The sequence below is a fragment of the Rhipicephalus microplus genome, chromosome 2 (assembly GCF_043290135.1).
Source record: "Rhipicephalus microplus isolate Deutch F79 chromosome 2, USDA_Rmic, whole genome shotgun sequence".
NCBI classification, from domain to species: domain Eukaryota; kingdom Metazoa; phylum Arthropoda; class Arachnida; order Ixodida; family Ixodidae; genus Rhipicephalus; species Rhipicephalus microplus.
In genome coordinates this window covers 295,018,191-295,032,974 of record NC_134701.1, presented here as the reverse complement: position 1 = coordinate 295,032,974, position 14,784 = coordinate 295,018,191, and the positions used below count along the sequence as shown (strand labels likewise).

Sequence of the window (14,784 nt, the reverse complement as noted above, 5' to 3'; positions counted from 1 at the left end):
TGGGGCCCAAAGTTTGCGCTCGCATGCGAGCCAAAATTTGTTCCTCTAACTTGCTCAAGTTGTCAAGTGATGTTTCCCGCAGGGGCGCCTGCGCAAGTAGGCGTTTGGTGTGTAGCGACACCACGGACCCGAGCTAACGGGGGAGTTTCTACTCCCTCCCACGCCTAGCCGTGCGTGGCTTTGCCGTGTCCGGGGAAAAGGAGATCCTGGGGGTTGAGCCGACGCTGGGTGATTAGACCTTTAAGGCCCCCCGGCAGAGGCAACACACCCCTTTGGCCCCGGCTTCACGTAGACGGCACCCCTGGGCTGACCCACCCAGGGGAAATCGGCAGTCGCCTTTTCCTATCTCTCTCTCCCTATATCTTCGTCTTTTGTTCTCACTTTACATCTTTCCTGTCTCCTCTTCACTTCATTTTACTTCCAATTTTTCCTGGCGGCAAGGGTTAACCTTGTGTGGCTATCCAAACTAGGGTAAACCATATTGGGTTATAGTAACTGCGTACTGCTGGCGTTGCGCAGACATGCCCACATGCTCTGCCACGTCCCCTTGTTGGACTCCATGGTGGGTGGTAGGCGCCGTTACCGAAAAATCCACATTTTCCCATGGGATCCTCGACCCCCTCGCTAACTGATCGTGCCTCGAAAAGGGTACGCACCGACGCAACTTTACAACTTTGGCCTAAAAACAGAGAAACTTTCCCAAAATACCATGTACTTCACTGCGAACAATCGTCTACAAAAGCTAGAGCAATCTCACCCTTCCTTGTAGCCAAGTGCTTGAGAGAGACTATTGGAACCGGTTATAAGGCCACGAAGATGGCAAGTGGTGATCTGCTTCTTGAATTAAAAGACAAAGAACAGTACAATAAACTCTCGCACCTTGTAGCCTTTGGTAACATCCCCGTCTCGGTGAGCGCACATCGTACGATGAATACAGTGAAGGGCGTAGTATCGGACGAAGATTTGATGACGCTGAGTGAAGAAGAGCTTCTTGATGGATGGAAGGACCAAGGTGTGATACATGTCCAGCGAATCAAAATCAGACGTAACAACAATGAAATAGCAACAAAGCACTTGATACTCACCTTCAATTCAACCACTTTACCTGAAACTCTCGAAACTGGCTATGTAAAACTTCATGTCCGACCCTTCATTCCAAACCCGAGGCGTTGTTTCAAATGCCAGCGATTTGGTCATGCATCCCAGAGCTGCCGAGGGCAGCTGATCTGTGCTAAGTGTGGCACAACCGGCCACAGTGCTGATGAATGTAGACATGATGAGGTCCTCTGTGCTAACTGCGAAGGTAGCCACCCCGCATACTCCAGAGCGTGCCCAGCCTGGAAAAAAGAAAAAGAAATAATAGCTATAAAAGTAAAGGAAAATATCACATTCAGGGAAGCAAGACAACGGATGTCGTTAACACTGGCACTAAAAACACCTTTCGCCGAAGTGGTGCAACGAGGGGCGGCACCACAAAGGCCCTTGGCAGTTGCCCGGACCGCGCCTAGCGTGCCGAGGCCAACGCCACAAGCCCCTACGGCGGGAGCAGCCAGCGCTGCCCTGCCCACATTCACCCTGTCCACACGAGTGGCCTCTACAAGCTCTGGCAGCAGCCAGAGCAATCACGAGGCCAAGGGGGCTTCATCAACCCCCAGCTCGGTGGGGACAAAGACTTCGTCGATCGAGGCGAAGTCTAAGCGACGCACAGATCGCTCTTTAGAGCGGGTGTCCAGTGCCTCGCAAGAGGCTATGGACACCAGTTCAAGCCAAACGGCGCAGGAAGCGCCGAAGGAGCGGCGAGCTTCGCTCGACCGCCCCAAAAAGGACAGAACGCCGATTACAGGGCCTGACAAAGGCCCTGTAAAATGAGTTAATTCTCGTCTTCTTTGCACACAGCACTTTTTCCTTTTTTATTTCCACAATGGACAAAATCATACAGTGGAACGTAAGGGGAATGCTTAGAAATTTAGATGACATCCAAGAGCTTCTGTGTAAGTTTAACGCGAAAGTGCTATGTGTGCAAGAAACGCACTTAACTCCTAAGCACAAGGACTTTCTACGACAATATATTATTTTCCGAAAAGACCGGGAGGATCCTGTCGTACCATCTGGCGGTGTGGCCATTATAGTCGATCGTAGTATAGCATGCCAGCATTTGAAGCTCCAAACGGCCCTGGAAGCAGTGGCCATTCGAGCTCTACTTTTTAACAAACTCATTACCATATGTTCTGTGTACATACCACCGCATCAACAGCTACACAGACGTGATCTGGAATCATTAATAGATGAACTCCCAGAGCCATTTCTGGTTCTAGGTGATTTTAATGCACACAATGTCCTGTGGGACGATGCTCACTGTGATGCGCGAGGACGTCTCATTGAGCAGCTCCTTTTCTCTTCTAGTTTATGTCTTTTAAATATGAAGGAGCCTACATATTTTAGCCTTGCAAACAACACATACTCCTCCATAGATCTTAGCATTTCATCACCGGCCCTTTTACCTGTTTTTAAGTGGAACGTTCTTAAAAACCCTTATGGGAGTGATCACTTCCCAATCATCCTGAGTGCGCCGAACAAAGATCAACTACCCCCGCAGGTTCCTCGATGGAAGATTGACTCAGCTGACTGGGAAGGGTATAGAACCCTTACACACATGACATGGACTGAGCTGTCTGCCCTGACCATAGATGACGCTGTCACGTATTTTACAGCTTTTATACTTGATGCCGCATCTAAGTGTATTGCCAAAACGAGTGGCATGTGTTCTAAACGGCGAGTCCCATGGTGGAACGACGCATGCAGGAAAGCGCGGACCACTCAGAACAAAGCATGGGCGTTGCTTCGCGATTCCCCTACAGCAGAAAACCTGGAAAATTTCAAGCGGGTCAAATCGCAGGCAAGGAGAACGCGTCGACAAGCTAGACGAGAGAGCTGGACAAAGTTTATATCGAGTATCAACTCGTACACAGACGAGGGAAAAGTGTGGAATAAGATAAAGAAAATTAAGGGCCAACAAACGTATTCTCTTCCACTAGTTAATAGCCTCGGGGAAAGCTTGGAGGATCAAGCCAACTTTCTTGGCACACATTTCGAACACATATCGAGCTCCTCAAACTACTCCGAATCCTTTCAGAATTACAAGGCACGAACAGAAAAACAAAAGTTAGAAGGAAAGTCTGCAAGAAATGATGCATATAATGCACCATTCTGCTTAGCAGAACTGTGAACAGCACTCAGCTGCTGTAATACATCTACCCCAGGTTCTGACAACGTAATGTACGCGATGCTGAAGGAACTACCCTCCGAAACTAAAGAAACCCTCCTCTCTCTCTATAATCGCATATGGTTTTCGGGTGTGATCCCCTCCTCCTGGAAGGAGGCTGTTATAATTCCAATTTTGAAGCAGGGAAAAGATCCCTCTACTGTATCAAGTTACAGACCTATAGCGTTAACAAGCTGCCTCTGCAAGCTATTTGAAAAAATGATTAATTGCCGCTTACTCCACTACTTAGAAACAAACAAATTGCTCGACCCATACCAATGTGGGTTTCGAGAGGGTAGATCCACCACCGACCATCTGGTGCGTATCGAGGCACAGATCAGAGACGCCTTTGTCCATAAACAATATTTTCTCTCTGTGTTCCTCGATATCGAAAAGGCGTATGATACAACATGGCGTTTTGGAATCCTAAGAGACCTGTCCCACCTTGGTGTGCGCGGAAGAATGTTTCATATATTCGAAAGCTACCTGTCAAACCGGACATTCCGTGTCCGTCTGGGCAGTGTGCTCTCTCAAACACTTGTCCAGGAAACAGGCGTGCCACAAGGTGGCGTGCTTAGTTGCACACTTTTTATTATCAAAATGAATTCTTTGCACTTGTCCATTCCCCGTAATATGTTCTATTGTACATATGTCGACGACGTTCAGCTTGGCTTCAAGTCATGCAACTTGGCCATGTGTGAGCGGCAGGTTCAGCTGGGTTTAAATAAGGTCTCCAAATGGGCAGATGAAAACGGATTTCGACTTAACCCACAAAAAAGCACGTGTGTCTTGTTCTCTCGAAAGAGAGGCATGCACTCGGAACCTGACATTCGACTGAACGGGCAACGTCTGTCTGTCAAAGCCGAGTATAAATTCTTAGGCTTAATCTTGGACAACAAGTTAACCTTCGTACCGTACATAAAGTATTTAAAAACAAAATGTTTAAAAGCCATGAATGTTATAAAAGTGTTGTCACGTACTACGTGGGGCAGTGATAGGCAATGCCTCATGAACCTCTATAAAAGCCTCATTCGCACCCGCTTAGATTATGGGGCCGTTGTCTATCAGTCTGCTACTCAAAGTGCCTTGAAGATGCTGGACCCTGTGCACCATTTGGGCATCCGCCTTTCTACGGGTGCTTTTCGCACCAGCCCCGTAGAAAGCCTTTATGTTGAGTCAAATGAGTGGTCGCTTCATCTGCAAAGAACTTACATGTCCTTTGTATACTTCCTTAAGGTGAAAGCAGACAACAGGCACCCCTCATACTCTACTATTAATGATTTATCGAGCTCCATTCTTTTTCAAAACAGGCCTTCAATGAGGTAGCCCTTCTCAGTTCGCCTGAAGGGTCTAGCTGAGGACACTGGAGTGTCACTCGAACACAGTTTAATGGCTCCTGTAGCATACCCGCCACCGTGGCAGTGGCAGACTATAGACTGTGATGTGTCTTTTTTAGAGGTTACAAAACATGCGCCCATTGCCCATATCCGAACATATTTCCTGGAACTTCAACACAAATACACACGTCCTGAGTTTTTTACAGATGCCTCCAAGTCTAACTCCTCTGTGTCCTACGCTGCTGTTGGCCCTTCCTTTTCGGATGCTGGCCCTCTACATCCAAGCACAAGTATCTTCACAGCGGAAGCTTACGCGATACTTGTGGCAGCTAAACACATTAAACAATTACAAATACAAAAAGCAGTAATTTATACAGACTCCCTCAGTGTGGTAACGGCTCTGCACAGTCTTAAAAAACAAAAAAACCCTGTCCTCATCTCACTTTACTCCATTTTATGCACACTCTACACACTCAACCAACATGTTGTAGTGTGCTGGGTGCCAGGGCATCGTGAGATTCAAGGCAACGTGATGGCGGATCAGCTTGCTGCATCCGTCCACGAGGGCACCGCCACTACACCCATATCGATTCCGGCCCTTGATCTTAAGCCGTTGCTCAAACGAAAACTCAGGGACTACTGGCAGAGCAAGTGGGATACACACACACAAAACAAACTACACGTTATCAAGCCACACCTTGGCCATTGGCCACCAGTATCAAAATCACGTCTAACAGAGGTAACACTAACAAGACTCAGGATAGGACACATATACACGACACACATCTTTTGTCTGGTGGTGATCCACCATTGTGTGATAAATGTGGTGAGGCATTAACAGTTATTCACGTTTTAATTCAATGTAATCATTTAGACACTCTAAGAAGACAACACTTCCCACTACCCTACCGACAACATATACCTTTACACCCTGCAATGTTCGTCGGTAGGGAACCGCTTTTTAGTCACAAATCATTATTAGCGTTTTTAAAGGAAATTCATAATTTTCATATCATATACCCGGGCATACCGTAGCATGACCTCTCTAGAGAGGTTTTTGCTGCGGTGGCTACACAGGAAAGCACTTGCCTCACGACCCTTGCACGCAAGGGTACTAACGTGTGAGGTACTTGTGCTAATGCCACACATGTCCACCATCGTTTTTCATTATCACCAACTTTTGTCACCTATTCACACCATGCACACCTTTCACGGCATAGTCATGATTTTATTACTTGTATGTTTTACCCGCTTTACTGCGAGGAATTTTATGGCCCCTATACAGCCGCTAATCACAACCATTGTCCACATTCCTGTCTCATGAACTGGCGCTCTTTGGCCATCAAATGGCCCTTGCGCCAAAAAACACCATATATCATCATCATTATCAAAGCTGTCCAACTACGGCCGCCTGTGAACTACTGTGAGTGAATTGTCAATCACTTGTAAAGACTTCGTTTCATTTTTGAAGACTTGGCTTAACTCTACTTGGCTAAAGTCGAAAGAACGACCTGTGCACGACCAAAAGTAATCGCATAAGAAGCTTCGGGAAAGGGCTGTAGCTCTTGTAAAATAATTTAGCAAACTAGAAAACAGTGGTCGCGGGACTGTAAGCTTGATAAACAAAACATTACGTGTTTGTACTTAGGTCTTCATTTTTCATCACTGCTGGCGTTTCACTGGTGTAAAATTGCTATTGCAATCACATCCCCTGTTTGGCAGCATGTCTCTTTAAGACTGCATAATCGCCGCAAATAGAAAAAGTTCAGATTATAAATGCTCTACGGTGTTTTCCGCGTTACAATTGCATGATTACAAGCTCTGATCGGTAAGCTTTCTGTTGCACTCAAGAAAACGGGTACCATAAATATTGGTTGCGAGTCCCTTTAAAAAAAAACGGGCAGCTGTCTGTTTTATTGCAAGGGTGAAGCAGAGAATGCAATAGCAACAAATAGTGATTAGAGTCTTGTAGATGACTATTTTGAACCCGATCTCACGTTAACTCCACAGAACACTGGTGTAGCGCAGCACCTAGAAGTGGCCACCCGCTGATGCCGAGGTAGCGTGCGTGCCAGCAATCGCAGTCAAGCCTTTAGAAGCCCAGTTCGCTGCTCGAGCGACACCACATATGCCTCCTACACCCCTCGTGTCTTTTCATGCTCATTCAAGGTGGGCAGGCCCCCTGAGTGGGGTGATGTTATCGCATGCACCCTCCCAGCAACAGAGATGGGATGACTCGTTTGATCTCTGCTTCAGCCGCGGCGCTTGTCACCCCAACTCGCGCACTTTTACCGCGAGTAGAACGTACAATAGCAGGGACATGCTATCAATTTGAACTTTAAACGGGACATTATCAATTTGAACTTTAAACGGGACATGATGGCCGTGAAAGTATCTATAGAATTGCTATCACAATAATAAGGCTAGTGCTCAGTGTCACTTAGTGTTTGAAAAATGCAGCATTACACAAATTCAAAAGTGCTGTGCAATGGGGCTACATCTGCAGTGAACATTCCCTCGGACTGCTCCAGAATGTCTTTGTTGGTGCTCCAAGCCAGCTACAAAGGCACATTTGCCTGCTCCCAAGAATGCTCCAAAACCTATGTACTATGTACCACCACTGCTGTAGGGGAAATGCACTTCCAATTAAACTCTGAGGATGCTTGTTTAGAAGCAAGCAATATCTTACTTTTTCAATCATATCAGTTCAGAAACTGCATTTCAAAACCCAGACTTGCCTGTGGCCAATTCCTTGGGGGTCAACAGATTGTTGCACCATGTGGGAGCAGAGATAATAAGACTAAAGTATGTTATTAATTTGTTTTTTGGTCAACAGATGACTTTACAATCTGCAAAGTTTATAATTTTGGCAAATGGCATATCTTAATTTTGATACATGGGGCCTGTGGGAAGTTTCATAACATGTATGATTGAAGAACTTAAAGCAAAATTAGTTATCACCATTTGTATATCCTTGAGGGCCTTGATGGGGCATGGCACGAGGGGAGGGGGCATGGTAACAAATGGTATCAAAGCGTCACAGGGTTAAAGGGCATAAATGCAGCCTGCTTAAACAGGGAAGCACAATGCACACATGAAAAATGAGGTCTATGAGAATACAGAGAGCTACTACTGGGGCAGCTGGCAATATTGCTGTAATAAAAATTTTTGTCTCAATTACGATACCGTGGGGAAGTACATTCCGGTCCGATATAGACGTCGGGAGAATTGATTTGTTGAAAGCATTAGCCGAACACTGCGAAAGTTAAAGGAAACAGTTTGGTTTTGATGTTGGTATCGACAGCTCCTTGGTGATCCAAGTGCATGCTGGCAAGGCGAAGGAAGAGTCGTAGTCGGGTTGAAGGCAGCTTTCATTCAACACGACCATCCATTCGGAGTGTGGCAGCTTGGGCTAGTTGGTATGGCATGACGATAGTTATAGCGCGAGAACAAAACGACGACACAGAGACAAGAACCGTCACAGAAGACAAGAAAAGCGCTCGTGTCTTTCGTGTCCTTCTTGTCTCTGTGTCGTCCTTTTGTTCTCGCGCTATAACTATCGTCATCCATTCGGGTTGAGCTCAATCAACCTCCTCTGTTCCGTCTACCAATCGTGCAGCATTCCCAAGCAGTTGAAAGACAACCATACAAAGAATGTACACCCCCTCTCCTTGCACTCGTCAAGGAGAAAAGGAATTCGCGGGACGCTCTCCTTCAGCAGAACCACCCGCATTGACCATTATCGCCGACGAACGCAACACAATATCCCACCTCTGCTCTTTGGTCACCTCAGACACATGGCCCAGACCATGACGCTCGCCTGACTGTTTTTAAGTCAACTGTGGTGGTTCGCTTCCCTCAGAATAGCTCTCAAAGCAATTATTCTAGGAAACTGTTAGCGCTTTCTAACTGCCTCGCCCGACAACCCCCCGTGGCCCGCACTACCAATCCCTGTCATCTGCAGCCTGCTAACAGATTCTGAGAGAAGTTCACGCACGCTGAGACTGACCGACCCCTGACACCAAATTTCGAAACTCGAGGTGCTTGTGTTGTAGTATGATAGTCCTGCATGTGGGGGCCTCTTGCCAGATTATTAGTGGCTGGCATTGCCAATAAGATGTTTTAATTAGCTTTAAATTAATGATGAGTGCTTATTCAAGTATTAAAGTTCAATCGACATTTTCTGTTGTTTGAGGTAGACAGTAGTCTTCGCGTGGCATTGCAGAGGTCAAGCAAATATTCTCAACATCAGAAAACCTTTGCTGGGCACGCACAATACCTCGAATGGTACATGGTGAGGACTATTGTTTGTTAACCCTCGCTCTGAAGGTGATTTTGGCTGGTTACGCTAGGAATGCTTTTGTTTTTTCTGAGGAGGACAGGCTCAAAACACCCACATTGTTCCATTCTTCATCGCCTGCGGGTCTTCTAATTTAAACCAACTCATTCAGCCTCGCCAAAGCTTAAGTGCACGTCGTCTCAGGCGCTGCCCTGCAGTGGGGCGCTATTTTCTTATGGTATTCAGGTGAGCGTTTCAAACTAATACAATATTGCTCTGAATTAACCATGCTACCATTAGTTGTATGATGCATTGGAGCATTGATTTAATTTCGGCATTACCAGACTCTAAGCTACAAATCGCTGTGAAAATGCTGCTAACAAATTTTTCGCTGTCAGGGCTCCTTTAAGTAAATGTTGTGATAATCTCTTCGGATCTAGGATTAGGCGCTTGTGCAATTGAGTATAGTTGTACTGTAGCTTATGGAAAAGGCAAGCTTGCTGTAAGATGACAGGATGTCATCGGGGCTAGACCGTTTGAAAGTCTGATGTTAGTGATGATCAGTCAGCATTCATATTTCAATGTTATAAAAACAAGCAGCTCGATTTTGTATCACCTTTAAAGCCTGGATTAGGTACCCCTTTAAAAGCACAAAAATTGGGGCAAGTGATCCATAGTGGTATAGTGATCCATAGCACAGACCTTCCATTTCGATAAACAATCCAGCGCCTGTTTTTCTCGCCTGACCAATCCCCCTCATATGCGCAGTCCGACTAAAGCGTGCCCATGGGCCAAGTTACGCACCACTGAGCTTGTCAATTTGCCCTACAAAACGGCATCTTGGTCCTGCGGCGATGTAGTTTCTGCCGTGCAGTCCGCATTTTCATTTTTCTGTGCTGTCCTCTGCCGTATTGTAGATCCTGAGACTCCAGGAGAAGTGGTATTGCCAGAACTAAAGCTTACTGCTACACATTTTATGGCTGTGCGGCCATGACACGTACTTATGTGCGGGAAGCCCCTCTCAGTCATTGTTTGTATGCTCATGACTTATCGCGGATATCATGGCAAGTTGCCGAAGTGGCGGAGTCGCGACGATGGGATGGCCGCTTGCCACCCTTCGTGGTGAAGGGTGGCAAGCGGCCGCGTAGAAATTTGAAACTGGCTGAAACATGTTGTTACCCTGTAACTTCCTTATTGAGGCACATATTTGCAAAATTCTTTGGCAGCTTGTTCACATAGCAAGAGTTCACATATTTTTTTAAATAAAATGTTTAGACCTCGGGGTTGTTTAGTGGTCCTTTAAAAATTTTAGCTGAATTTTGACCTAAGGTGTGTTCAAATTATAATTTGGCTCAGATTTTGTCTGTTGATGTATTCAGTGGTGGCATTAGAAATAAATTTGAACTGATGCCTGGGGGAAAGTAAATGTGAAGTGGGCATTCATAATCACCAGTTTAGTAGCAATTGAAAGTGCCGCTCGAAATAGAGTTGAGTGCCCCGCTGACATTATGTGGGCATGCATTGCCTATTAGGTGCAGTAAAACCTTTCCAGAACGTGCAGACTAGTCTAGTTGATGACCACCCACTTTAAGTGGGATTCCAGTAAACATCATCATTCAGGGACATTAGCTGAGCAGAAAGTATGGTGCTATTGGTGGGGCTTTCATGAGAGACTTACTAGGCAAATAGAGACATGTTTCATGGGAGCTCAGTTGACAGTAAGCCCTTGTTGCAGGAGCTGGCGAAAATGAAGCAGGAGCCTGTGAAGAGCGAGGAGGGTCGTGCCATGGCGGACAGAATCAGCGCCTTTGGCTACCTCGAATGCTCGGCTAAGACTAAGGAGGGCGTGCGGGAGGTGTTTGAGATGGCCACAAGGGCAGCCTTGCAGGTCAAGAAAAAAAGAAAGAAGAGGTGCTCTTTGATGTAGGCTGATGCCACAACCTCTCCCCCTGCCGCTTGCACAGACTGGCAGCCACAAGCAACAAATCCTTCTCTCTACTTGCTTTTTTTTTCACTCCCGTTAAATGCTGTTTTCGCCAAACTGCCACGAGTTTTTGCCCTTTGCGCACAATTGCCACAATCTTGTGGTTTTTGTCTTCTCCTGTGTGGTCATTATGGCTGTGCAAGTTCTCATTTTCCCGCTTAGGATCTTTTTTTGGTAGTACAACGTGTCATGTTTACCAACAGCTGTTGCAAAGCATTTTCGCTCCTCCAGTCTATTGGGAGGAAGTTGGCCACTCTTTGAACCTGGTTATGTACTCAAACCATTAGTGGAGGCTCCTTCCTTGAGATGCCAAGTGACCCACTTGCGCTTCGCCAGTCACACATTTTTCATCCTGACTCGTGCCTTCTTGCTACACCTTTGCTATGTGCTGTTTGTTGCTCAAAATGCAGCAAGATGCCCTGTGGCCAAATTGACTAGCAGATCACACCAACTTGAGACTTCTTTTTGTGTGTGTTTTAAGATCGCGGTTTTGCGCGTTTTTCTTGTACTGCTCTTTATTTTTATGGCATTCAGTGTCAGCAAACAATGTTAGCTTTCCTTTCCTTCTACTGTGAGATCATGACTGTCATTAAAGAGCAGCTTGATGCTGGCCACTTTTTTTTCCCCAAATCTTGTGTATGATCTCCTTGGTTGATGAATAAATGTTGTCTTAAAGCCTTTGATAATGATTTGAAATAAATGTGTTAACTGTATCTCTGAAGTCACTGTTCCAGTTTTCTTCCATTCTTATGCTCAACTGTTGACACGCAGGTCACAAGATCGAATAACCCTCCTGTGGCATTTTCAATGGAGGCCCATGTGTACCTAGATTAACGTGCACATCAAAAAACCCCAGGTGGTCAAAACTTTTGGAGCCCTCTACTACAGTAGTTATAGCGCGAGAACAGAACGACGATGCAGAGACAAGAAGGACACGAAGGACATGAGCGTACATGTCCTTCGTGTCCTTCTTGTCTCTGCGTTGTCGTTCTGTTCTCGCGCTATAACTATCATCATGTCATACCGACTAGCCCAAGCTGCCACACTTCTACTACAATGTCTCTATATTGTGGTTTTGGGATTATCATCCTTATATCCTTAGTAATGACAGCTGGTTGGCTTAAAGCATTCCTGAAATGACAGCCTGTGCAATAATAGGCTCTCTTGAATCTGCTTGTAAAGTCTTCCCAGCTGCGACTGTTCTTTCCCACTGGGGAAAGGACAAGTTTTATAATAATCATTTAAGAGAACCCGCAAAGATGTCAAAAATCATTGTAAGCTGGTACATATGTTGGATGTGACACTCCTAGCTTACCTTAAAGCAAAAGATGATGAAGGTTGCTGTGTGCAGGTGACCCCCCACGTCATGACCGCCCTTCTTTCACAGCTGTTTGCTGCGTCCCTGTAAGTCCAAGTTTTGTGGACGTATTTACTTTCCAAGTATTAGGGGCCTATGTGTTGGTAGTAAGGCATCCCAAAGTCTCTAATGGTTCTTTTGTGTGCGCTTCCCACACCTCATGCGTCTTCAGCCTTTTTGTCCCACACCTGTGTGCTTCTATGGGATCACTTTGCGTAGCTTAGGTAGTCGAGTGCAGTGTTAAGTGATCAAACGATGCCTTTGTTGTTGAAAGAGGCTTAAGACCACTAGGTCTTTTGGTCTGCTGCAACATTGCGTACAGGTCCTTGCAAATTCATGAATTTGAAAAATGCATTTTTAAGGCCCTTTAAAGTCCTAGAAATTTTTTCTTTCTTCGAAAACCCTTGAATTTTCTGAGCAGTGCACCCTTGTATCGACCTTGGCACCTGCTTAATGGGGTAGAAAGGCATGTTGACCTGACAAACTCATTTCAGAAGCAGTAATGCGGTGCGAGTGTGCATGTTTGCTATTTGCAGAGTTGCACAAAAAAAAAAGTCAGCTTCACACTGAGGGTGAAGCAGGATGGATGGATGCTTCGCATTTCAAAAATGTTTTTGATTGCTCAAGTAGTGCTGTGAGTTTTTTGCACATGTGGCAAGTGCGAGGACCAGCAAAATACGAACTCCACAACTAGTGCTGTAATTTAGTGCATACCTCCTATATATTCATCTTTGTGCAAGTGAAATAACATTAGGCTGGATCTTTTGATTGTGCTTGGTGAACTTCTCCAAGATTTGAGAAGTCTTAGCTGCTGTTATAAGAGTTCATTGCATGTTGCAAGCGTTTTTTTATTTATTTGCACTGTTAGGAAGAGTTCCAGGCATGTCATCATTAACGTCATTGTGGTATACATTCACTTATCCTTATGTAAGTAAAATAACTCTGTGCAGGACGTTCTAGATACATTCAGTGAACTTGAAGCCTGTACTGCAGAAATCTCAACCGCTTTTATATGCGTTGATCGAGTTTTGGGATCTCAAAAAGTTATAGGATAGAAAGGTGGGCTTATTGGTAATTCATGATGGTTCAGTGAACTGGGAGCGCGGGGGTAAACACACACAAAGCAAAGAAGAGGCACACAGCACGAGCGCTCATCTTTTTTGCTCTTTTGTGCCTCTTCTTTGCTTTGTGTCTGTGTTTACCTCCGTGCTCCCAGTTCGCTGAACCATCTTGAAAAGTTACCAAGATGTAGACTAATTTTTAAAAATTTTGATATCTATTGACTTACTGTTAGTGCAATAAAGTTAGTCATTTCTGATAATTTTATAGTGAAAAAATTCCAGCTTTGCATGCGCTTCGATCCTGGAAAAACCTGAAATAGGTCCTGGAAAGTCCTTAATATCCTTGAATTTTTGTTTTTGAAACCTGTACAAACCCTGTGCAGCTCAATAGGTTGAGTTGACTGAACTTCATTTGTCCAACGGTTGTTGCTGTGCACGGGGCTAGGCTGCCAGGGACACATTGTTCGAGGAACATCTTCCGAGGTCCTCGGTCACGGCTCTGGCCCTCTGGACGGCCCACACCTGGTCTTCAACGGCCTCTTCTGTTCAGCACTACCAAAGCTACAGTTTGTACGAAAGCCACACGCTCGCACTGTGAAACATAGTCCCACATACAAGTGCCCTAATGATGACAAAGTTGGCTAAAATTGGCATTTCTTTGGTGTGTTTTATGCCACATCAATACATGTTTATTCTTCTTTGCATTTATTTATTTGTATCGGTTACCGCTGATAACTGTGTTTACGAATCAACATGGCAGCACCCATGCAGAAGTGACTGCACGCTTCGATCCATGCTTGCTCTTGCAACATGCCCACTGCACTGACGACAGTAAACAAATCAGCCATTGATTTCTTTCATCTCACTCTGGCATTAAAGCATGAGGTACGTTTTGTCGATATTAGCAAGATATGCTGCTTGCTTAGCCGCCACTACTAAGCTTAACGCATCGAGGCATCGTTTTTGGTCTGACGACGCAGTCGTCAGACCAAGAATGATGCACCTCCATATATTGGACGTGCAACCTCGCACAGCATTCCGTGCACATCGGATTCTCCTTTGGTGCAAACAAAAAATAGAAAAGCGTTGCAATAGGAGAAGCGAAGGAATGCGTCGACAGAGAAACAAGTATTTGAGAGCCTTGAATAGCATCTGAGAGAAACAGCCACAAAGTTAAGTTATCCACCAGCTTGACACACTACTGATCTTCAACAGAGCACCAAATTCACGCTTTTTCAAGTTCGCGGTGAGCAGAGACACGGGGCAAATGAAAACGTGTGGAGGGCCCAAGTGCCCTTCCTATTGGCTGAGGAGCCTGTAGCTTCCATAGTGCTGAAGTGAACTTCTGAACAGAGTATAGGCACCGCACACTAACCAGTGGGAGCTGCATTGCTCACACTGCCCCGTTTCAAAGACTTGACATTCGCCGCTAGGGGCGCGCAGAAAATGGATGCGTGCGTGCTTCCCCAATGTATCCCGGCCACAATCCGCCGACAGATACAGG

General features: G+C 45.6%; 1 protein-coding gene across 1 annotated transcript in view; it reads left to right on the top strand.

The window, feature by feature from the left end:
• The window catches only part of LOC119178445 (ras-like GTP-binding protein Rho1), a 43,975-nt gene extending 32,400 nt beyond the window's left edge, over positions 1–11,575 (top strand). The window contains exon 3 of the mRNA XM_037429652.2: positions 10,614–11,575. Coding sequence (XP_037285549.1) covers positions 10,614–10,805 — 192 coding nt within the window. The 3' untranslated portion in view covers positions 10,806–11,575. The remainder of the gene's footprint in view (positions 1–10,613) is intronic.
• Positions 11,576–14,784: the final 3,209 nt, after the last annotated feature.